This window comes from Heteronotia binoei, chromosome 8 (genome assembly GCF_032191835.1).
Source record: "Heteronotia binoei isolate CCM8104 ecotype False Entrance Well chromosome 8, APGP_CSIRO_Hbin_v1, whole genome shotgun sequence".
Taxonomy (NCBI): domain Eukaryota; kingdom Metazoa; phylum Chordata; class Lepidosauria; order Squamata; family Gekkonidae; genus Heteronotia; species Heteronotia binoei.
The window spans coordinates 86,266,066-86,290,525 of NC_083230.1; the positions used below are offsets into that span (position 1 = coordinate 86,266,066).

At 45.6% G+C, this 24,460-nt stretch overlaps 1 protein-coding gene across 2 annotated transcripts in view; it reads left to right on the top strand.

The window, feature by feature from the left end:
• Positions 1 to 24,460, top strand: part of CACNG2 (calcium voltage-gated channel auxiliary subunit gamma 2) — a 200,054-nt gene that overhangs the window by 132,194 nt on the left and 43,400 nt on the right. For both annotated transcript variants that reach the window (XM_060245519.1, XM_060245518.1), the window contains exon 2: positions 22,073 to 22,156. In XM_060245519.1, the coding sequence (XP_060101502.1) occupies positions 22,073 to 22,156 (84 nt within the window). The remainder of the gene's footprint in view (positions 1 to 22,072; positions 22,157 to 24,460) is intronic.

Consider the following 24,460-nt stretch of genomic DNA (forward strand, 5'->3'; position numbering starts at 1 on the left):
TTTTTACTCTGATACAGTGATACTGGCCCCAAATGTTGAACTATGAACACATAGATCCAATATTTGAGGGGACTTTATGCATTTTTATTATCCTTTTGTTTCAGTACTCTGCTGTCCTCAAAGAGCCAGTTTGGTGTAGTGGTTAGAAGTCAAAAAAAGAGAAGACCACATTATGGATGTCTGAACAAATTATCAAAAAACACTGTGTAATTAAACAATAAAGTCATCTCTGATTCCTTTAAATCCTCAAAAGTCAACTGTAAATAATTTATAATAATAATAACAATATTTAATAACTGTAAAAATTATTTACAATTGATTTTTGAGCATTTAAAGGAATCACTTGTAGTGGTTAAGAGCAGCAAACTCTAATCTGGAGAACCAGGTTTGGTTCTGCACTCCCCCACTCCAGCCAGCTGGGTGACCTTGGGTCAGTCACAGTTCTCTCAGAGCTGTGCTCTCAAGAGCAGTTCTCTCAGAGCTCTCTCAGCCCCACCTACCTCACAGGGTGTCTATTGTGGGGAGAGGAAGGGAAAGAGAATATAAACTGCTCTGCAATTCCAAGAGAGGGGCAGGGTATATATCCAATACATCCTCCACCTCCTCCTTCTTCTTCTACCATACTGTTACTACCACACAGATGCTTTGCTTCACCTAGGCTCTCTACCAAGAGTGGGTTTTTTTACAGAGCATCCATCTGTTGATGTCATCTTCTTGTCATCCGGTTTCTAGCTTTTGCCCTGCTTTAATAAATCTTTCCTGAGAGATCATCGCCCAAGTGGGTTTGCATGCTGTGTGGATGGCAAGGTGCACATTTTTAAGTCCTCTACCAAAATCAGCACTGTTTTGCTACCATCCTCTCCTCGCGGCTTCTAATCCCACCCTCCCTGCACTACTAGAGGACTTTTTGCTGGCTTTAAAAAAACACGTTAGTTGCTATATTGCTATAGCATTATAATGTTACAGCAATATAGCACCTATTGGTTTTTTTAAGAGCTGGCAAAAAGCCCTTCAGTAATGGAAGGGGGGAGGAAATGGCCACAAGGGAGAAGACCAAGGAATATATGGAGAATCTTCCCATGTGGATGCTGCATTGCCACAGCAACAGAGCCCTGAATGAGATAATGAGAGAGAATGGGAAGGATAAACAGCAGACTGCAGGAGAGTTTCTCATTCCTCAAATGCCCTAGAACAACCTAGTGGAAGTGGGCAGAAAGGACAGCGTTTCTGTATGCCGGAGTATGTTTCTCCCATTTTCTTAACTTCAGTCATTCTCAGTAGCTACTAAAGTAATTGCTAAAGCTGTTTTCTGACCTTTAGCCTAAAGGCCAGAATATGCATAACTGCAGTTGCACAAGCCATAAAAAAGTGCACCATTTCTGTACCTTTAGCATGTTGGAAGAGCAATTTTGGCTGGTGTGGCTTGTCATGCAGGGATGAGGATCTACACTTGTTAAAATTCTCTTTTCTGCACAACTACTGAAGATCCAGGGATTGTATTCCTTAGTGCATGTGAGCACACTTGCAGCATCAGCAGTGGTTTAGATATGCAGGATCCCTGATAATGCAGGTTATAGATTTCTATTGCACAAATCCTGACTTAGGTAGCTTCAACAAAGAGAATGTGATGGTTTGGAGATAAATAGGGTGTAGGTGAAAAAGGGAATTGATTTTTAAAGTTTCAGCTTTATAAGATTTTCCAGCATTCCTACAATCACCTTATCCATTTCATTTAATGTTATCTTCCTATGTTTCCGTTCGTTTTGCATAGACTGTTTTTAGCTGTTTACTATTTTGAGATGCTATATCTCAATTTTAATGTTCATTTCCTTATTCAATCTGCTAATAGCATTGTTTTAATTTATATTTAACATTTTCCCACATGTTCCAAAACTGAATTTCGTGGTTTGAGTGGGTCAAGACAATTGCCAAACTTTTATTGACCAAAACTGGAATTAAATTCAGACAACTTCAGTCATATTCAGCTCCAAATTGAATCAAAAGTGTAGGAACAGATCACCAGAGCTGTATACCACCTGTATACCGGTAAGGGCATCATAACTCTAGTCCAGTATTTCCCTATACTTCCATGTGGTTCCTCTGTGTTATTAAATTTTGGTCACCTGGAAAACAAAGAAACAGGGCTGTGTCAATGGGGCCCAGATTTCTCAACCTGGAGCTAGCAACCCTATGGACCTCATCCACTGCCAGTGGCTGGGGTGGGGGGGCAGACCTGGCAATTCTAAGAGGTGTTGATTGAGCATGTACAGGCTGCAGCAGTAGCTTCATAAGAGGCTTAGAAAGTAGGGATGTCATCCTCCAGGTGGGACCTAGAGATCCCCTGGAATTACAGTTCATCTTCGACTCCAGAAATCAGTTCCCCTGGAGAACATGGATGCTTTGGAGGGTGGACTCTATGTCTCTGTACCCCAGTCCCTGTCTTCCCCAGTCTCCATCCCCAAATCTCCAGGAGTTACCCCACCTGGATCTGGCAAGTCCCCCCCCCCCCCAGTGCTGGTGGCCAGGGGGACTTGGCATCCTTACTTATAAGCAGCCATTGAGGAAGGTGGCTGGTTTCACTCTCTAGGCTGTACAAGAGAGACCCAATGGAAAGGAACAGGAACCAGGTGCTGCAGACCCATCCACACCTCACCCCTCTCCACTTCTGAGTCTCTGCAAGCCCAAGCAGGACAGAAAAGGCTGTGATGGACAAGGCAGTGGCTGAGGGCAGAGGCATGGAGTTCCCTCGAGCCTACATCATATTTTTAAATCAGAATCTCTAAGTATCATATTAAAATCAGAAAGACATATACCTTTTCTAAGAGCAAAAGGAACATGTGAATGAGTATATACACCCCATGTTAATGTGGAGGGGCCTTTCAATTGGTCCCATGTTCAATCCCTACCACCTCCAGCTAAAAGGCCCATATAGGAGGTGATGTGAAAGACATCATCCTGAGACCCTAGGGAGTCACTGCCAGTCTGAGTAGACAATACTGACCTTGATAGACCAATGGACTGATTCAGTGTTAGGCAGCTTCACGTGTGCTCATTCCCTCCCTTACCTGAAGTTTACTTTCTTGCAGTTTGAACCTCGCCTGTTATCCAGAACCAGCCTGGATGAAAAGAAACATACTTGGGGGGAGAGAGTGCGTAGAATGAGCAACACTGCAGGCTGAGGAGAGTTCCTCATTCCTCAACGATGCGACATTTTCACAGGGTTGAAAGTAACTTCAATTTCACTCCAGTATTGTCTCCCTCTCAAGGGCCTCACAGCAGAAGATGGGAGGTATCACATCAACCACTTTCTTACTGTTAGGTTATTTTTCAGACACCCTCCCTTTCTGATTAGGGCAGATTTTAAGTTCACAGATGCACCACCGTCACATCTAGTTTGGTTTTTGTTTGGAAGTCCTACTAACGTGTGTGTTATTCTCTTCTGATTTAAAGTAGTAATCTGTTATGTTCCTATTCCTCCCCCTCCCATTCTAACCATTTATTTATATCCTTCAGGAAAACAGAATGACTTATGTGAGGCTCCCTGCAGTCTCCCTACCCAGATGCTGATCAGATCCACCGTTTAATTAAAAAAAACCAACTGTCTGAGCAAACAAGTATAGGTTGCATGGCTGTGAACATTTGCATGTTACCTGCACCTAACAGTACAATTTTAAACAGAGTTACACCTATCTAAAACATAGGCTTAGAAGGGTTTAACTCTCTGCTTAGGATTGCACTGCTAGTCACATCAAACTTTTATCAAAAGTATATCCTGCCGTTCAGTTTAAAAGGTTTTCTAAGTAGCATGCATAGGATCAGGCTGTTAGAGTCTTAAAAGGTCGTCCCCCCTGTGCAAGCACCAGTCATTTCCAACTCTGGGGTGATGTCGCATCATGACGTTTTCCCATCAGACTTTTTACAGAGTGGTTTGCCATTGCCTTCCCCAGTCATCTACACTTTCAAAATTAAATAATAAACCTTTGTTAATTTATTTCAGAAAACTGTGACTCACCCTGTTAGGCTGTTAGGAGTAAATGAAACATTCCATCGTTCGACAGTCAGTTTTGTGGCTGGCTTGTACACAAGAGGAGCACTGGTCATGTTTAGAGGAAGACTGCCTGTTTTATTTACCAGCCTGCAGCAACGTTACCCAATAACTAAGATTAGAATAGCATAGATAATGGAAAACCCTGCCAGAATTTTTAAGGAACAGGCTAACAGCTCTTCCCTTGGGGAAAGCAGAACTTAATAACTACCTTGTCAGGGCCTTCCTTATGATTTACTCAAGGGAGGAGATGAGGTAACAGTTCAAATTCTACAACTGCTACAGGCAAGAAACAATAGTATGAAGAGTGCTGGAAGAAAGTAGGGAACCTGAACCCCTGTTTTTGTTGGTCTGTTTGTTTAATTATTTGATTAAATTTTAAGACCACCCTTCTCTGTAAACAGGGCTCAGGGTGGTTTACAGCAGAAAGGAACACAAATAACTAGAAATTAAAATTCTACAGTTAAATACATAACGCATACTTCAAAATTCAATCCATTCCAAGATGGCTTGAAAATTTCAAGGAGGGAGGGGCTGGTGGGGAGAATGTAGGGTATGAGAGTGCCAGACTACATGTCGTACCGTTAGTGTCCTCAACCAAATGCTTGGTGGAACATCTCTGTCTTACATGTCCTGCAGAAAGGTAACAAATCTCACAGAACACAGATGTTCTCTGGCAGAAAGTTCCACCAGGTGGGGGGGAAGCCCTGGCCCTGGTTGAGGACAGCTGGGTCTCGCTTGAGCATGGGACCACCAGGAGGTTCTTACTTCCTGAGCGTAATTCTCTTCTGGGGGCATACTGAGAGAAGCAGACCCAAAGGTATGTGGGTCCCTGGCCACTAAGGGCCTTAAAGGTCAAAAACAGCACCCTGAATCTGATCCGGTGCTCCACCAAAGCCAGTGCAGCTCTCCCAGCACAGGTTGGATATGTGCCAAGGACCTGCAAAGGCCTGTATGTGCCATCCAGGGACCTGCAAAGGCCATCCAAGGACCTGTAAGGCCATCCAAGGACCTGCAAAGCCACATTCTGGATCAACTGAAGCCTCCAGGTCAGTCTCAAGGGTAGGCCCATGTAGACTGAGTTACAGTAGTCTATTCTGGAGGTGACCGTTGCATGGATTACCATGGTTAGATCAGAGTAAGATAGGTGCAGTTGGACAAATGCCAGCTTGGCAACCTTCATGACCTAGGCCTCTATTGATAAGGAGGCACCTAGAGTCACACCCAGACACCTGACAGTCGATGCTGATGTTAGGGGCACTCCATCAAGATTCAGGAGTTGGTAACGCAGCCATGGCTCCCCATACACCCAGCCACAGAACCTCTGTCTTACCAGAATTCAGTTTCAACCAACTCTGCTTTAACCACCCTACCTCCAAACACTTGGCCAAGTTCATGGGAATGATGTCTGGTCAGCTGCCCATCAACAGAAATAGCTGTGTATCATCAGCATACTGATGACAACCCAGTCCAAAATTCTGCACAGGGTAGACAAGGGGGCACATATAAATGTTAAATTACCAGTGAGTGCCTTAGGGAACACTGTCTCCCAGCACCACTCTCTGTCCCCAACCATGGAGGAATGAGGTAAACCATTGCAAGGCTTCCCCATGAACTCCAGGGTCAGTGAGGCAGTGGGTCAAGAGATCATGGTCAACTGTGTCGAATGCTGTTGAAAGATCAAGTAATATCAGTGCCAACTCACCTCAATCCAGTTGCCTGCAGAGATCCAGCTGCCTGTGGAGATAGTCTGTGAGGGCAACCTGTCCTGTCTCCATGGCCGGGATGGAAACAGGATTGAATTGGATCCAATACTAATGTGTCATCAAGAGCCAGTTTGGTGTAATGGATAAGTGCGCAGACTCTTATCTGGGAGAAGAAAGTTTGATTTCCGACTCCTCCACTTGCAACTGCTGGAATGGCTTTGAGTCAGCCATAGCTATTTCAGAGCTGTTCTTGAAAGGGCAGCTTCTGTGAGAACTCTCTCAGCCCCACCTACTTCACAGGGTGTCTGTTGTGGGGGGGGGGAGAGGTAAAGGAGATTGTAAGCCGCTCTGAGACTCTGAGATTGAGTGAAGGGTGAGGTATAAATCTAATATCTTCTTCTTCATCATCCGGGAAATTCTGGAACTGTTCTGCCACTGCTCTCTCAGTTACCTTATCCAGAAATGAAAGATTCAAGACCTGGCGGTAATTGATAAGATCCATAGGATCTAAAGTTAGGTGTTTTGTTTTTTTTTAAAGTGTGGGACCACCACCACCTCCTTCAGTTTTGTAGGTTGCACAATGAAATCCCACAGGCTTCCTTCCTTCCAACATTCTTCAGAACCCCAGCCCTGGTCTATAGCAGTTGAAGAATTTGGACTGTTATCTATTAGTGAAGGTTGGCTTTCTACATTCTATGTTTATTATTGCATCTTAATTGTGATCTTTTCTCATCCATTTACATTGCTGACCATATTACATTATTTGTAGAAAAAGCCCAGTAGGAGCTCATTTGCATATTAGGCCACACCACCTGGCCTGGGAGAATGTGGTTGCTGCATGGCGGGTCAGGCAAGCCAGAGCCCAGGCCACCCCAGGTGGAGCTCTGCTACTGTGGGCTCCAGCAGAAAAAAAAGTCCTGGTAATACCTAGTAATTCATTCTTCCTTTCTCTTTGTTTCTTTGGAGTTGCTTCCATAGTAGTCATTAAGTTTGGAACTGACATAACTCATTTACATTTTAGTAGATAAGCCACCAGCTATCATTGGCAGCCCATTGCATTCTAGTGTTTTCCCTGTTCTCCTTCAGTCATTTTTTTGACCTGATTTGTGTTGATTGAACAAAAATGAAATGTAGTTGCAGAGCCAGGCTAGCCAATCAAAGAACCATTCTCAAGGATTCCGACTCTTTACATTTCCTTTGTTTCTGCTTCCAGCTCCACTATTTCCTGTTCTCTCACAGTTGGTCAAAGCCTTTCTTAACCAAAAGTTAATTTCCATTTCTGGCGGGGGAGGGGGGTATGGGAGGAGAGATTTACTGCTTCTTACTTGATAGCCAAAGCTGCATTTGTTATTTTTATTTATTTATAGTAGTTTTGTAACTGCACTATTAGAATCATAAAATTACAACCAGCAGTGGCTTTGTCTGCAAAATGTAAAGCAGGACAAAACAAAAACTGGAAATAATTGATTCATGATTACCACAGCCATCAGAGAACAGGAAGAATTAATTAGACTACAAAACAGATGAAAAGGGGGAAATTACAGGGTGAAGCAGAACCTTTGCTGAATAGGACATGCACCAAAACAATATATAGCAGGATCTTGCCCTAGCGGAGGGGCATTGTATGTATTGTGAGGCATATATCCATACAGGGCTTTATTTGTAGAAAAGGCCTAGCAGGAATCTATTTGCATATTAGGCCACACCCTCTGATGCCAAGCCAGCCAGAACTTCGTTCCTGTGTGTTCCTGCTCAAAAAAAGCCCTACATCCATAGACTGGACACCATGTGGAACCCAGTTTCAATTTTCCTTACATATGATTGCAGGAAAGGACTGACTGAGCAGCACAAAAGTGTCTTGGTGTATGAAATCACCTCTTGCAGGATACATTTTGCTCCTGTTCAGCTGAGTAGTCCTGTGATGCATATCCTTCGGTTATCCCACCCATAGAATCCTGACAGTCCTTCTGAGGGCATGATCTTGAAGGTTTATAATGGCAACAGCTGTGCTGGAGTTAAGCAGATTTGCAGCTGATCACTGTCTGGGCGGGAGAACTCCCGAGAACCCATGTATGCTGCTTTGGACTTCACGGGGAGGAAGACACAAAATACAAATATAATAAATAAATAATACCACTTGTGAAGCTGAGCGACTGCTAGCAATGACTAGAAACAAGGCAGGCCAAAACCTCGGCTTGTCTCAGCTCTCACCACGCTTCTAGCTGGAATATATATGGTAAAGGGGTTGGGGAATCATTGCAAAACAATTGCATAAGTATGGAGAAATTCTAGTAGGGTTGCCAGCTCTGAGTTGTGAAATACATGAAGATTTGTGGGATGGACCCTGAGGACAGTGGGGTTTGGGGAAGGAAGGGACCTCAGAGAGGTACAGTGCCATAGAGTTCAACCTCCAAAGAAGCCATTTTCTCCAAGGGGATGGATCTTGGTCACCAAGAGATCAATTGTAATAGTGAGAGATTTCCAGGTACTACCTGGAGGTCGGCAACCCTTTTAGCAACCCTAATTCTACTCAGAAGTAATTCCTACCATATCCAATAGGACTTATTCCTGAGAAAGTGCTCTTAAGATTGCAGACGTAATTTATTAAATATGAGTACAGTAAAATGTTCACGTTAAACAACTTAAAAGGATGGCCTAGTGTTTGCCAGATATCCTAGTGCCTTTGCAGGCATTGGCTGGAACAGCAGCAAGCAGGAACAAGCTGGCAATTGGGTACAGCACTGTTTGCACACTTTGCCTTATATTACCCCAAATAAAAAGGCTAGGAACTTAGTCTTTTTTTAAAATGAGTGCTGAAAAACTCAGGCAGAGGGCCAGGCCCATATGGGATTCTCTCTCTTGCTCTTCCAAAACCCTGGTTGAATCATCTGGAGACTATCTTCCCAGGACATTATCCCCCCCCCCCTCTCTAACTTGGCATTTGTGTTCCCAGACATAGTTTCAATACAATACAGTTATAAATGAAACCTTCCTGCTTAGCCTCATGACCCAGGGGTCTGTTTTCAGAGGGTTACATAACAACTTATCTTCTAGACAGGTGTCTGTCTCCCTTTTAGTTCCTGACAGGATTGGAACAAGCCTAAACCAATCTTATTTCAGCTGGGACATCTGCTCAGTTGCTGCACTCTTTCTTTGTCAACATTGAAGCTCCGGCCTCCTCATGAGGGAAGTGAGTAGAGAGCATACTTTGCATGCTGAAGTTTCCAGGCTCAGCCTATCATCAGTTTTAAAGGGTTTGAGGTAGAAGGGAAAGATGACTGTCAGAGATCTCTAGGCCCCACCTGGAGGCTGGCAACCCTAGAGCTGTGGGCCCATAGAGATACTGGGGGAATACAGATATAAGTCCACAGACACAAGCACTTTTCTGTCTTAAATGCTACAATTTATTTACATGCATATGTGGAAAGGAACACAAAAATCAAGGCACCCAGCTGCTCCTGGAACCTAATCTGAACCTGATCACTGATGCTTGAATGTTGCTGAAAGGTGACAGTAGTTTTCTTGCCCTCCTGTGCATTTGGCTCAGCATGGGACTTGGCACTCTTGTCTGTCACATTCTTACCCCATCTTTGCTCTAAGGAGCTCTGGCCAGAATACATTGCGCTCCCCTCTATTTTATCCTCACAATAACCCTGAAAGAGGTTCTGATTGAGAGAGTCTGACCACCCCAAGGTCACCCAATGAGCTTCATGGTCAGATGAAGATTTAGAACAGGGTCTCTTCAGCCTAAGTCCAAGGCTATTACTTCTTACTCTCTCAATTTCTAATAGCAATCAGCAGCCATGTCTCAAAGCAAATACATTTCAAACAGATGGCTGTTTATAACTTCTCACAGCAAAACCAAAAAAGAGTAAGTTCACTTTTACACATGCTAAATAATGCAGTTTCAATCCACTTCAGTGCCTGCTACAAATGGATTTTGCCATTTCACAAAGTAAAACCCAGTTGCAAACTGGATTGAAAGTGTGTTTAGTGTGTGTGAACAGGGCGGCGTGTCCATTAGGCAGCATGAGATAGCTGCCTAGAGTGTGGCCCTGGGGGGAGGGGCTGGTTTTGGCCCTACTGCCCACCCTCACCTCAGCAAGGGAAATAGCGAACTTGACAGTGGTTGCCATGGGACTTCCAGGCTCAGCACACACACGTGCCACTCACTCATCATCACGCCGTCCTTCACGTCTGTGCTTGCAAGCACAGACGCGAGGGATGGAGTGTCAGCATGCATGTGCACTAAACCCAGAAGTCCCGTGGCACCGCCTCCGAGCTCACCCTCACTGAGGAGGTGAGGGGTGGCAGGGGCACCTGGCCTGAGGCACTGGCACTGCATCTGAAAGTGCCCTAACAGATTCATTGTGGTATAGCTTTCCACTGTCAGTGAAGTAGAGGGTACAATTTACAATCTCAAGTCCTGGAACCTCTCAATTAAAAAGAAAAGAAGTAGGGAGTTAGTTTATTCAATTTATATCCAGCCCTCCCCGCCAAAGCAGGCTCAGTTCATAATAATAAAAACAACATCAATATAAAAACATTAGGCTAAAAAGTAACCATCAGGTGCTATTACAATACAATCGTAAGCACGTAGGTGACATTCAACAGTCTTAATCAGCACTATTCACATCTACTGGCCTCGGCGATTACATAGCAGGTTTGATGGTGCAGTCACTTCATCTAGTTCCACAGTTAACCAGCAAACGCAAGATGAAATAGCGTGGTCTTGCAGGCCTTGCAGAACTGGGCAAGGTCCCACAAGGCTCTGACGTCTTCTGGAAGTTGATTTTACCAATAAGGGGCAGCAACAGAGAAGGCTCTTTCACAAATTGTTTTTAAGTCTTGTCTCCCTTGGCCCGGGGATTGATAACAGATTTTGAGCTCCTGATTGAAGTACCCTCCGGGGAACATGTGGGGAAAGGCAGTCCCTAATGTAGTCAGGTCCCAGGCCATATAGGGCTTTAAAGGTAATGAAGGGAAGAACTGGACCACACCAACAAATACAGGAGATCTCTTTTCAATGTGGTGCTTAGGATTCTGTGGCTGCAGTTACACTGCAGGCTTCATGCAATCTGGCCATGCCTCTATTTGCAGTGGTTTAAATAGTCACAGGAAAGGATGACTAGACAGCACACCCCAAAGTGGCTCCTCCGTGTGCCAGTCCCGTGCTGAAGCATCCACATTACTGGCACCACAGAGTGTGGTGGGGAAAATAGCCATGCATGCACATACAGTATGTTTACATCCCTGCCAAGCAAAAACAAAAACAAAAAAACCTACAACAGAAATGGAAGTGACCATTCACAACTCCCATCCAGCATCCATTCGCGACAGGGGGGTACAGACATCAGAAAAAGTGACATGGAAGTGCTGGCATATGTTAATACTAGACTTTCCCTGTTCTACTTCCAGGAAGGGCCAAGCCTAGGTGCCGACAACTGGGGCATGGAAGGTAAATGTTATTCTCTGACTGTGCTCTTTAAATCCACAAAAGTACCACAACGATATTGGCACAAACTGCACACAGCCTCTATCTCCAGCCTTTGAAGCTGGTTCCTAAATATTGCAAAAATGTCTCTACTCTAATATCTATATTTGTAAGAATTTGTCTCTTCCATTGCACCTCGACCAATATAAAGGTCTCATTTTCCAGATATTAGTATATGAAGCAAGGTGGCCATGTATACTTTTAGGAAAAGTTTCTCTTTAGTTAGGGACCCAGCCTCTGTTGTTAAACTATCCTTGAATTTGGGCATTCGCCCAAGACCTAGAATGTTTGAATTCAGTTCCCTGCTATGCCACAAAATTTCTTTTTATGTATTTGCTTCATTTATACCCTGACTTTCTCCCTGATGGAGACTACAACTGTTCTAGCTCCACGCTATCAACAGGCAAATCAATAGGCAAAGCCAAGCTTGAAAACATGCTGCTGGGGGAAGGTGAGGTATGACTTTTGAGAACTTTGCAGTTCCTTAGCCCCCCGAAATACACCGAAAATGCTGCTTACCAGCCGGGCCTAACACTGACACGGAGGTTGGTGTAACCGCGGGCTGGAGTGTGGGACGACTTGAACTGTGGGCAGAGTGCTGGGAGGCCGGAAAACACCAGCGGCATCCGGACTGCCGGGCGGAGTGCCAGGACGCCGGGAGACATCAGCGGCGGCCGGTCTGCCAAAGGAAGCGGCCGGGAGCTGCTGATCCACGGCAGAGGCAGAGTGCAGTATGGTGGCTTAGATATTGTCTGGTTGGGTGGTGGCTTCCCTCCTCTCTTTCGGAGTTTCATCCCCCGTGGGTACCCTTCCTCGTCTGTTGCTGGCAGCCGTTGGAGTGCAGCCTACCAGCCTAGCCGACAACCGGGGGCCTCGCGAGACTTTTGGGAAGTCCCACACTCCAGCCCGTGGTCGCACCAACCTCCGCGTCAGTGTCAGGCCCAGCTGGTAAGCAGCATTTTTGGTGTATTTCGGGGGGGGGGGGGCTAAGGAACTGCAAAGTTCTCAAAAGTCCAAGGAAGGAGACATGATAGCGCTCGACCCCCTTCCAGTCTGCATCCCATCCCGACAGTGGCAGGTAGAGGGGTCAGGTTGAATTACTTGCCTCCATCAATGGTGTTATGTAATGCCAGGTCCATAAATAATAAGACCTCAATCTTTCTGGAGTTCTTGCTTGAGCAGGACATGGACCTGGCTTGTGTGACTGAGACCTGGGTGCGAGATGGGGTGTCTGTAACTCTCTCCCAGCTGTGGGGTCGGGTGGCATGTGGAGGCCTGGTGTGCTCGATTGTGGGGGCTGTTGGACTACTAATACGACCCCAAGATGGCTGCGGAATCCACAGGCATCTGCGAGTCGCCTGTTACCAGCTGGGTGCCTGAAGGAGTCAACTGCGTGGCTGGGGGGACGTGGGGGAGGCTTCCACCCATCCCCCCCGGGTCTCCTAAGCTGTGCAGGGGGGCCGCCTGGGGTTCAGACAGCACTACCGCACTTTAAGAACAACTGCATTTTAAGAACACCTTGCACTTTAAGAACACCTTGCACTTTAAGAACACCTTGCATCTTAAGCACAGTAGCGTTTTTATCCCGCATCATTTTAACCAGTTCTTAACGGCCAATACAGAAGGGGAATTTGAATTGCTGACTGCTAAATTGATTTGTTAAGTAATTGTCCTATTGGTTAATTAATTTTGGACTATTGGTTAATTGATTGGCTATCCGATAAATTTTATATTTCCGGCAAATTAATTGGGGGAGGGTAACTGGTTGGGGGGGCCTTTGCAATTAAGGAGCCATCAGAATCAATTAAATTATTTTTAGCTAATTAATTAAAGGGGAGATTGTGGGGTTGGGGTTTTAGATTAAATTAACTATTAGATTAAATTATTAGCAGGTTAGTTTAAATTAGGAAACTGACTGATTGGCGAGAGAGGAGAGGGTTGGGGAGCTAGCTTGTTGTTTAACATCCGAAGTAGGGTGATGAGCTGGGCCTATTCACAGCTGGTCTGAGGCTGTGGTGGAGACCAGCAGGGGATGACCAGCCTGGGGATTCCAGTACTCCTGGGGAGGGGAAGGTATGAAGGTGGGAACAGACAGAATTATAAGGGAGGAGACCAAGACATGATAGCGCTCGGCCCCCTTCCAGTCTGCATCCCATCCCGACAGTGGCAGGTAGAGGGGTCAGGTTGAATTACTCGCCTCCATCATTGATGTTACGTAGTGCCAGGTCCATAAATAATAAGACCTCAATCCTTCTGGAGTTCTTGCTTGAGCAGGACATGGACCTGGCTTGTGTGACTGAGACCTGGGTGCGAGATGGGGAGCCTGTAGCTCTCTCCCAGACAGCTCCCCCAGGATACTCAGTCTTTCACCAATCACAGACTAGCGGTGGGGGGGGGGGTGGCTCTATTCATATGAGAGGCTTACTCCTTCTGGGCTCTCCCGGCCCCAGAGATTAATGGCATTGAATGTGGGACGTTGGGGAGGGGTTGGCAATCTGGCTAGTGTACTGTCCGCCTAACGCACCAGCCAGTGCCTTATCGTCCCTGATGGAGGCCGTAACAGGCTGGGCATTGGAGTACCCAAGGCTTTTGATCCTGGGTGACTTCAATGTCCATGCCGATGACATGACCTCCAGTCAGGCGATGGACCTAGTGTTGCGACTCTCCCAACTGTTACAACGCCCACTCACCAGGCGGGGCACATGCTAGATTTCATCTTTGCAGCGGGAGTTTTAGTGGATGGTATTACTGCTGAAGCAGTGCCATGGTTGGACCACTATGCCCTCAAGGCTCGTGTGGTTGTCCCACCCCAAGCCCATTTAGGCGGTGAGCACATTTTAACTCACCCGCGGAGCCAGATGGACCCAGAATTGTTCCAAATGGCTCTACAGGATTCCTGGCCCCCTGGCGATTCCCTAGATGACATGGTTGAGTCCTGGCATGACAGACTCTCTAGAGCCATCGATGAGATCGCACCTCGGCGTCCTCTGCACCCTCACTCTAAGCTAGCACCGTGGTACAACCTGGAGTTGCAGCAGATGAAACAAGGATTCAGACAGCTAGAGAGGCCATGGCAGCATACTCAAGACAGCTAGAACATCTTATAGAGAGTTTACGAGGTCCTATGAGATGGCAGTCAAAACCACAAAGAAAACTTACTTTGTGGCCAAGATTGCGTCTACAATTTCGTGCCCGGCACAATAACACAATTCGGACCCTTACAAAACTACCACAAGGCAGGCCAAATTTAGGGAATTGGAGATCAGCTGTGAGGCTTTTGTGAACTTTTTTGCAGATAAGATCTCGTCGCTCCGCCACAACCTCCCCACCACATTGGAGACAGTAGGTGAACTCGAGGCCCCGTGCCTGTCTTCTGCTTCTGTTCTGGACCACTTCAATACACTCAGCCTAGAGGAAGTTGACAGGATCCTCTCTTCTGTACGCCCAACAACTTGTGATCTGGACCCTTGCCCCTCCTGGCTAATTAAAGCTTGCCTAAGGGAGCTCAGATATCCTATATGGGATATCGCAAATAGATCCCTTGTGGAAGGGCATTTTTCAACACCTCTTAAAGAGGCTGTGGTCTGCCTTCTCCTGAAAAAACCAACATTAGACCTGGCTAAATTGGCATATTACTGGCCGGTCTCGAATTTACCCTTTTTGGGTAAAATTATTGAGAGGGCAGTAGCGCTACAGTTACAGAGCTTTCTGGATGACGCTTCTGTCCTAGACCCTCACCAGTCCGGCTTCTGCCCAGGTCACGGAATGGAGACAGTGCTGGTCACCCCAGTGGATGTCCTCCAGTGGCATCTGGATCGAGGTGGCTCGGCGGTACTGATGTTGTTGGACCTATCGGCAACGTTCGATACGGTCGACCATCGGTTGCTAACCTGCCATCTTGCTGATGCAGGGATTCAGGGGTTGGCCTTGCAATGGCTTTCCTCCTTCTTTGATGGTCGGGGACAAAGGGTGGTGATTGGGGGTGAACTGTCCTGGAGGCACGCGCTTGACTGCAGGGTGCCTCAGGGGGCAGTGCTCTCCCCGATGTTGTTCAACATCTACATGCGCCCCCTTGCCCAGATTGCCCGGAGGTATGGGTTGGGTTGTCACCAGTACGGGTTGGGTTGTCACCCAGTTCTATCTACTGATGGACGGCTGGCCTGACTGTGTCCCAGAAAATTTGGACCTGGCGCTACAAGCCGTGGCTGGATGGCTTAGGCTGAGTAGATTGAAGCTCAATCCAGCGAAGACAGAGGACCTTTGCTTGAGTCGTGGCAGTCTGGGAAGGGAAATTCCCCTACCTGTGTTTGATGGTGCGCCACTGGCAATGGCGCACAAGGTCAAGAGCTTGGGGGTGCTACTGGAGCCTGCCTTGACAATGGAAGCCCAGATAGCAGCCACTGCTAAATCTGTGTTTTTCCATCTTAGGCAGGCAAGGCAGTTGGTCCTCTTCCTGGAGCACGGCAACCTGGCAACAGTGATCCATGCAACGGTCACCTCAAGGCTGGACTTCTGTAATGCCCTCTACATGGGGCTGCCCTTGTGCCAAACCCAGAAGTTGCAGCTAGTGCAGAATGCGGCATCCCGGCTGTTATTGGGGCTCCCCAGGTGGGAGCACATTCAGCTGGGACTGTGGGAACTGCACTGGCTGCCAATAGTATACCAGATTCGTTACAAGGTGCTGGTTATTACCTTTAAAGCCCTATATGGCCTAGGACCTGCCTACCTTAGGGACCGTCTCTCCCCACATGTTCCCCAGAGAGTACTTAGACTGGAATCACAAAATCTATTAGTAATCCCCGGGCCAAAGGAGGCCCAATTGAAATCAACCAGAGACAGGGCCTTCTCAATTGTAGCTCCCTGCTGGTGGAACCAACTGCCAGATGAAGTGAGGGCCTTGTGGAACCTTGTGCAGTTCCTCAGGGCCTGCAAGACTGTCCTCTTCCGGCTGGCATTCAATTGACTCGGCATCAGTATTTAAGAGAAGTGGAAGAAGGCCGTTGCCACCAGAAGAGCACCAACTCAGTATTCTGTTTTAACTGTTTTAATCATTGCATATTTATTTTATTATTGAATGTGTAATTTTAATACTTATTAATTTAATTGTTTGTGGGATTTTATGTTGTGAGCCACTCTGAGCCTGCTTTGGCAGGGAGGGCGGGATATAAAGCAAATCAAATAAATAAATAAAAGCAGCTTACATTGTTCACCTCTCTTCCATTTCATCCTAACAACAACCCTATAAGGTAAGTAAGGCTGAGAATGTGTGACTGGCCCAAGGTCACACAGCAAGTTTCCATGGCAAAGCAGGGATGCAAGCCTGGGTTTCTCAGATCCTAGTATGACAGACACGCTAACCATTAAATCATGCTGGCTCTTTAGTCTGTTCTGTGTGACCTTAGATGATCTCTGTAGGGTTGCTGTGCCAACACAGCAGTTGTGAAATGGGACATAAAAGCAACTCCACCAGCACACAGCCACAACATGTGTTATGAAGCAATCACTACCAGTACTAAGATGAACAGATTAAAATTCTGGATATATTATATGGATGATATGGGGGAAGTATAGGCAGAGTGGGATGTGAAGAAGCAGGAGGTAATCTTTCCACATGACTTGCCAACTTTCGCTTCATCCAGCTATACAAAGTCTAATGGAGCTGAGTCAGGGTACGCAGAGGAAGCTGACTTAGGTTTCAATACCATGATTCAGTGCTGATGTCACATACCCTTTAAAGAGTCATTTATTGTGTGGCCAGTGAAGCAGAAGCTGACTTCAGTCACTGGTGTTCTCAATTGTCTGCTCTACAAAATGCCCACCAGCTTCCTCAGAACACAAGGATGGGATGGGACATAAAAAATAGCTGACACCCGGAGGCAGCTTCCAATTGCTACATGTGGCAAACTATTTATTTGCTGCTGCTACTGCTAAGGTTACTAGTTCTGGGTTGGAAAATTCCTGAACTTGGTGGGGTTGAGTCGGGGGGAAAGGGTCATAGCCCCAGAGTCCACCCTCCAAAGCAGCAGTTTTCTGCAGAGGAGCTGATCTTTGTAGTCTGGCAATCAGTTGTAATTCCAGTAGATCTCCAAGCCCCACCCAGAGGTTAGCAACTGTAGATGCTGCTCATTGCTCAGGTCAGGCAATTTGGTTATGCCAATACAATTTTTTTTAAAAATGCTTGTGCTAGCATGAAGAAGATTATCCAGGTGTTTGGCTGCTGCACACAAATATTTTCAATATGCTGGTTGTGATTAGATATATGTGTATGTGTGAGAAAGAGAAGTGCCATCAAGTCACAGCTTATTTATTGCATCGGGTTTTCAAAGTAAGAGATGTTCAGAGGTAGTTTGCTATTGCCTTCCTGTGCATAGGAACCTTGGAATTCCTTGGTAGTCTTCCATCCAAATAGTAACCATTTGGGATGACCCTGCTTAGCTTCCAATTTCTGATGAAATCAGCCTAGCCTGGGCCAACAGGGCACTGAGTGGTATATTCCTTTTGAACCGGCATAGTGCAATGTATGGTCATCTAACATGGACCGGTTGTATCTCAAGCTATATGATCAGGTTCAATTTTTGTTGACCTTAGAGTATATTTCAAAGGTTGTGTGGGGCTTCCTTTACAACTGGCTGCAGTTGAATCAAATATCCAGACTCGGAGCCCTAAGGTACTGTCTTGTTTTTATTAGGCCCCCTGGCTGCAAAATAATTCAGGTATTAAACTAATTTAGCTTAGCTCTTGAATTCCAGAAGAGTAACTTTGTTAGGCCCATGTCTACACTACAGATTGAAGTCTTGTTTGGCAGTCATTTCTGTCCCTAAGGAGGCAGGGGAACTGAGGTCTTGAGATCTCAGCACCTGTCCTAATCTTCAATTCTCAGAATTATTTGGGAGAAGCCACAGCACTTACACGGATACACATACAACAGAAATACGGTTGCCAGCCTCCAGGCAGAGCCTGGAGATCTCCCACTTTTACTACTGATCTCCAGCAGGCAGAGATCAGCTCCCCTGGAGAAAATAGCTGCTATGAAGGGTGGACTCTATGGCATTGTACCATATGAAGGCCTCTCCCCTCCCCAAACCCCAGCCTCTCTTGGATCCACTCCCAAAGTCTCCAGGTATTTTCCAACACAGATCTAAATAGAAAACTAGAGACAGTAGCTGTTTTCAAGAGAACTCAAAGTAGTCCAAGAAAGCCTTTACTTTCCTTCTCACAGTGAACCAACCTATTTCTTTGGTCTTGCTGCTGTACATTTCTGTTTGCACAAGTCCAAGACCAATTGTTCAAGTGTTCCTCAACACACATGTTCTCTGGGGCTAGAAGAGTGGTTCTGGATAAGAACTGAGTGGGGTTGCCAGATCCAGGTTGGGAAACTACTGGAGATTTGGGAGCCTGGGGAGGACAGGGACCTCAGTGAGATACAATGGCATAGAGATGCAATGCCGGATGAGATAGGGTCCACCCATTAATCTGGAGATGAGCTGTAATTCCAGGAGATCCCCAAGTCCCACGTGGAGGCTGGTATCCCTCAACCTGAGTCATACTAGCTTTAGGTTCAGATCTGGAAATCAGATTGCAAAGCAAGTTACAAGATTCACTGACTGCTGCCCCTCTTTCAACTCCTTCAATCCTTCCATTGCTTGTCCATTATCTTCAGCTTCTTGCTGCCATTATTAAGGGCACTGTGAATATTTATTTGCATGTATGGATATGCAAACAGCTGTCATACCTTGCAATGGTGTAAATATAAATATGCCTACAGAAATCAATACTTCTGTAAGTCTTGATAAGAGCATTGGATATGGGTGTTTAGCAGGCAAAACGCCCCCATTGCATATGAATGCCCTAGACCTAGAATTCTGTAAGCCATTGGGACATTTGTTTTAAAAAGACAGAAGGGGGGGTAGTTTTTAATGAATAAATAATAAAACTCCAGTCTATCTTCCTAAACCTGGAGTTCATAGAATCATAGAATTACAGAGTTGGAAGGGACCTCCAGGGTCATCTAGTCCAACCCTCTGCACAATGCAGGAAACTCACAAACACCTCCCCCTAAATTCACAGGATCTTCATTGCTGTCAGATGGCCATCTAGCCTCTGTTTAAAAACCTCCAAGGAAGGAGAGCCCACCACCTCCTGAGGAAGCCTGTTCCACTGAGGAATCACTCTAACATCAGGAAGTTCTTCCTAATGTTGAGCCGGAAACTTTTGATTTAATTTCAACCCATTTAATTTCAACCCATTGGTTCTGGTCCCACCTTTCAGGGCCACAGAAAACAATTCCACACAATCCTCTAGATGACAGCCCTTCAAGTACTTGAAGATGGTGATCATATCACCTCTCAGCCGCCTCCTCTCCAGGCTAAACATGCCCAGCTCCTTCAACCTTTCTTCATAGGACTTGGTCTCCAGACCCCTCACCATCTTCGTTGCCCTCCTCTGGACCTGTTCCAGCTTGTCTATATCCTTCTTAAAATGTGATGCCCAAAACTGAACACAGTACTCCAGATGAGGTCTTACCAGAGCAGAGTAAAGCGATACCATCACATCATGTGATCTGGACACTATACTTCTGTTGATACAGCCCAAAATTGCATTTGCCTTTTTAGCCATCACATCACACTGTTGACTCATGTTCAGTGTATGATCCACTAAGACCCCTAGATCCTTTTCGCACATACTACTGCTAAGACAAGTCTTCCCCATCCTATAACCATGCATTGGATGTTTCCTACCTAAATGCAGAACTTTACATTTATCCCCGTTAAAATTCATTTTGTTGATTTTAGCCCAGTTTTCCAGCCTGTCAAGATTATCCTGTATCCTGTTTCTGTCTTCTTCTGTGTTTGCAATCCCTCCCAATTTAGAATCATCTGCAGATTTAATAAGCATTCCCTCTATTCCTTCATCCAAATCATTGATAAAGATGTTGAACAAAACAGGTCCCAGGACAGATCCTTGAGGCACTCCACTTGTCACTCCTCTCCAAGAGGATGAGGAACCATTCACAAGCACTCTTTGGGTGCGATCTGACAAGCAGTTACAGATCCACCTAACAGTAACAGGATCCAAACCACATATTACCAACTTGTCAACAAGGATAGTATGTGAAACCTTATCAAAAGCCTTACTGATTGTTGTTGTTTTTGTTTTTATTAAAGGCTGAGCATCTTTCGGTAGCAGGGTGGAAAATGCTGTCAAGTCACAGCTGACTTATGCCAATTCCATTGGGTTTTCTAGACAAGAGACATTCAGAGGTGGTTCTGCATAGCTGCCCTAGACATCTTGGTTGTTCTCCCACACAAGCACTAAGCAGAGCTGACCCTGCTTAACTTCTGAGATCTGACATGACTAGGCTAGCCTGAGGGTCAGGGTGTGTGCTGATTGGTGGTGGTGGTAGAAAGACCTGTTAAGTCGCCGCTGACTTATGACCCTGTAAGGCTTGCATGACAAGAGATGGTTTGCCACTGCTTGTCTCTGCATAGTGACCCTAGGCTTCCTTGGTGGTCTTCATCCAACTGCAACTAACCAGGGCTGACCCTGCTTAGCTTCTGAGATCTGACAAGATTTAACACCTTATTCAGAGATGCTGAGCCACAGCAATAAACCCCCTATGCCGTACAGCAACTCCAGGTTCAGTCAAATGTTATTCTGAACCCTGAGAACACCCTCTCCATGCCTTCCATCCATACAGCTGAAAAGTCTAGTTTAGACAAACTGCCTTTATCAACTCTGGGTTATATAAGTATGAACTATACTTTTGGGGATGTAATTATGTGTGCCAACGGAACTGTCTTAGTCATATCTGTCATGCAGAAACCCTATCATTTGCATGCAGCAATCATGTAGCAGGTTGCTACACCAAATCTCAGAGCCTTTTCCAGGGTGCGCACAGCTTGTGATATTTGAATGTTTGCCATACACTCCACTGCTGTGTATATAAATATGGAGTGTATGTATCTGTCCATATGAAAGCTCACATTGTATCATCCAGCATGCTTAGTAGCTATGGAAGTAGATGTAGATCATTTTGTTTGTAAGTCTATGACATGTGTTTGGGTGGACACATTACTCTGGGCCTTTTCAGATAATCAAAATATAAATATTTTCTTCTTAGCATTAATGGCAGCCTCAATCAGGACCCAGGTTTTTTTTTGGGGGGGGGGCGGTATTTATACACATTAGTCTCTGAGTGAGGGATAGTTTTACCATCAAGAAGATGGCCTCCCCACCCCACCCCAGTCTTCAGGGCAGAAAACTGCACAGCAGCACTGGAGACATGGCACACAAAGCTCTTTAAAAGCTTATTTTAATTTTTTTTTAAAGAGCAGGTATTTCTGGGGGTTTTATTTGTTTGTTTGAAACGGTTGCATGACTGCCCTGTGCCATGCTTGAATGATATAGGGTGAGGAGCACTCAGCCGCTAATGAATTCTTTTTTTAAAGATGGAATCTTAAAAGTGCCCAAAATGGCACAAGGAGGGAGAAGGACCCTTTGTGTGTTGCTTGGCCCAGAGAAGTCAGCAGGTAATGGGGCATTTGCACAATCACCTTCCACACACCATTGACTGTTGCACTAGACAGGGGACTGGGGGTGGGACTGCACTTTGCAACAACAGAATATTGTTGATGGAACGGTAGAAGGATGTGCTGGCTGGAATAAAACTGTTGTTAGGTCCCCTGCAAAAAATGAAGAGAGCATTTATTACACAACCACAAACAATCCTCTGGAAAGACCTTTTGAGAGGAAATCGAGATTACAGAAGGGAAGCTGTTGGCTCAGTTTCTGATGTTCTCATTTGTTGTCTCTTCTCTTATATTGTAGGGAATTTTAAAGGTCTGTGTAAGCAAATCGATCACTTCCTCGAGGACACGGAGTATGAAGCCGACACAGCAGAATATTTCCTCCGTAAGTCTACAGCTTCTTTCTTTCCCCCCTTTGAACCGCTTAGCATGTGTGCCTAACGCTGAGTGCCCTTCACTTCTTGGCGATGACATTAGACAAAACTAATTTCCCCTGAGGATGGACATGCTGGAGGAGGCAAATGTGAATACCCGAGTGGAACCCTCCTGTGAATCTGCCTAAAAACATTCTGCCAGAGACACACCGTTCTGTGCCTTTCCTGCTTCTCTTGTGCATAATTTCTCAGGGTTTTCAATTCATTCACATTTTTAAAGCGAAAATACAATATTTTTTTCTAAAAGCTAAGATTTCCTGCACATGCCAAATCCATGCCATTTGGTGAATAGCAGGAGTCATTAGTCTTTTCCCCAGTCTGCCTCCCCAGGTGCTTCACCATATACCTGCTGCTCGTGTGGATTAGTCCCATATACCTGCTGCTTATGTGGACTGGGGCATGAGCCAGGATTGGGGCATTGGCAGTCCTGATGATCAAGTGTGATGGAAAACGAGGGGGAAAGGCAGAGGCTTAGTCCTAAGTATTATACATTTACTAGCTAGACTTTGGTACAACAACAACAATCAGAAAAACACAAATAAACTTGACACACAGAAACCTGACAGTTGTGCAACCTCACAAAAATGGCTGGGTTTCCCTGCAATAAATATAAAGTGAGCTTCGATGCATTCCCAGTCACCTAGTCTTTGGGCTTTTCTGCGTTCTCATGTTACTGGCTATTTAAGTTCCTGTTTCTTGTGGGGGGCAGGGCTTTTTTTGAGCAGGAACGCAGTTCCAGATGGCTCGGCATCAGGGGTGTGGCTCAATATGCAAATGAATTCCTGCTGCGCTTTTTCTAGAAAAAAGCCCTGTGTGAAGCAATGGTGACATCAGGACTGTGGAAATATGCACATGAGTTCCTGCTGGACTTTTTCTACCAAAAAAGACCTAGTGGGGGGGGGGGTTTTCCTGTTTTGCATGCATTCTGCAGATGTTGTTATCTGTCTAGTGGTCAATTCATTATGGAACAGCTCTATTTCCATTTTATCTTCCTGCAGATTTAAACTGCATGTGCAAAAGGGGGGGGACTATGGAAGAAACAGGAACCAGTAGTATGAGAATGCAGAAAAGCCCTTTAATTAAGATGTGCTGTTCTGAAGTGATGGTGCCAGAGCTGCATTTCACCATTGTCCCTCTAGTTCTTTATGTACCCTGGTTTTAAAAGTAAGGTGTGCTTTCTTTTAAAAAGCAGTTTATGGCTCTTAGGCAGCTGCTGGTGGAGCAGGAACAGAACAGTTCCTAGAAAGAAATCATGATTGCTTAACTAGTGCAAGATCCCAAAAAAGGGCTATATTATACATTGCACAGTAGTATTTTGATAGTACAAATGTTTAGATTTTGGACTGTTTGTCTTTTTACTTGCCAGAAACTGATGGATTGCTGTATGACAGCAACCATCCAGGAATGTATTTATTTACTTACCTACTTATTTCATTTATAGTCCACCTTTCTCACTGAGGTGGATTACACAATTAAAAAACATTAGGGTTGCCAGGTCTGACTCAAGAAATATCTGGGGACTTTGGGGTGCAGCCAGGAGATTTTGGGGGTGCAGCCAGAAGGAAGGGTGTGACAAGCACAATTGAACACTAAAGGGAGTTCTGGCAGTCATATTTAAAGGAATTGCACGCCTTTTATATGCCTTCCCTCCATTTGGAAATAACAAAAGATAGGGGCTCCCCCTGGTCCAATCTTTTTGAAACTTGGGGGTGTTTTGAGGAGAGGCACTGGATGCTATGCTGAAAATTTGGCACCTCTACCTCAAATAACAGGGGGACCCCAAGCCCAAGATATCCATGGATTGATTCTCCATTATACCCTATGGAAATTGATCTCCATAGAGTATAATGGAGTGCCCAGCAGCAGACATTTCCCTCCCCCCTCCTGCTTTCTGATAACCCTAAAACGGGGGAGGGCTTCCAAACTGGGAGGTCCCCTGCCCCCAACTGGGGATTGACAACCCTAAAATGCAGTAAGAGCAATATAACATAATATAAAATGCAATACAGGTTAGACTCATGGCAAGTAGCCCACTGACAACGCAGGCCATGTTATAAAAGACACAAGTCTGTTACTACTCTGCAGGACTGCTGAAACCCCCCAACCTCCCCCGACAAAGATACCCTCAGGAGAGCCCCCCCCCGCCATCATGCCACCCAGACATCATCTGAAAACAAAGCACATGACTCAGCATTAGCACAAACAGACTAATCATTCGTTGTCTCTGAACACATCATACAGTTCTGTTCTCCAGT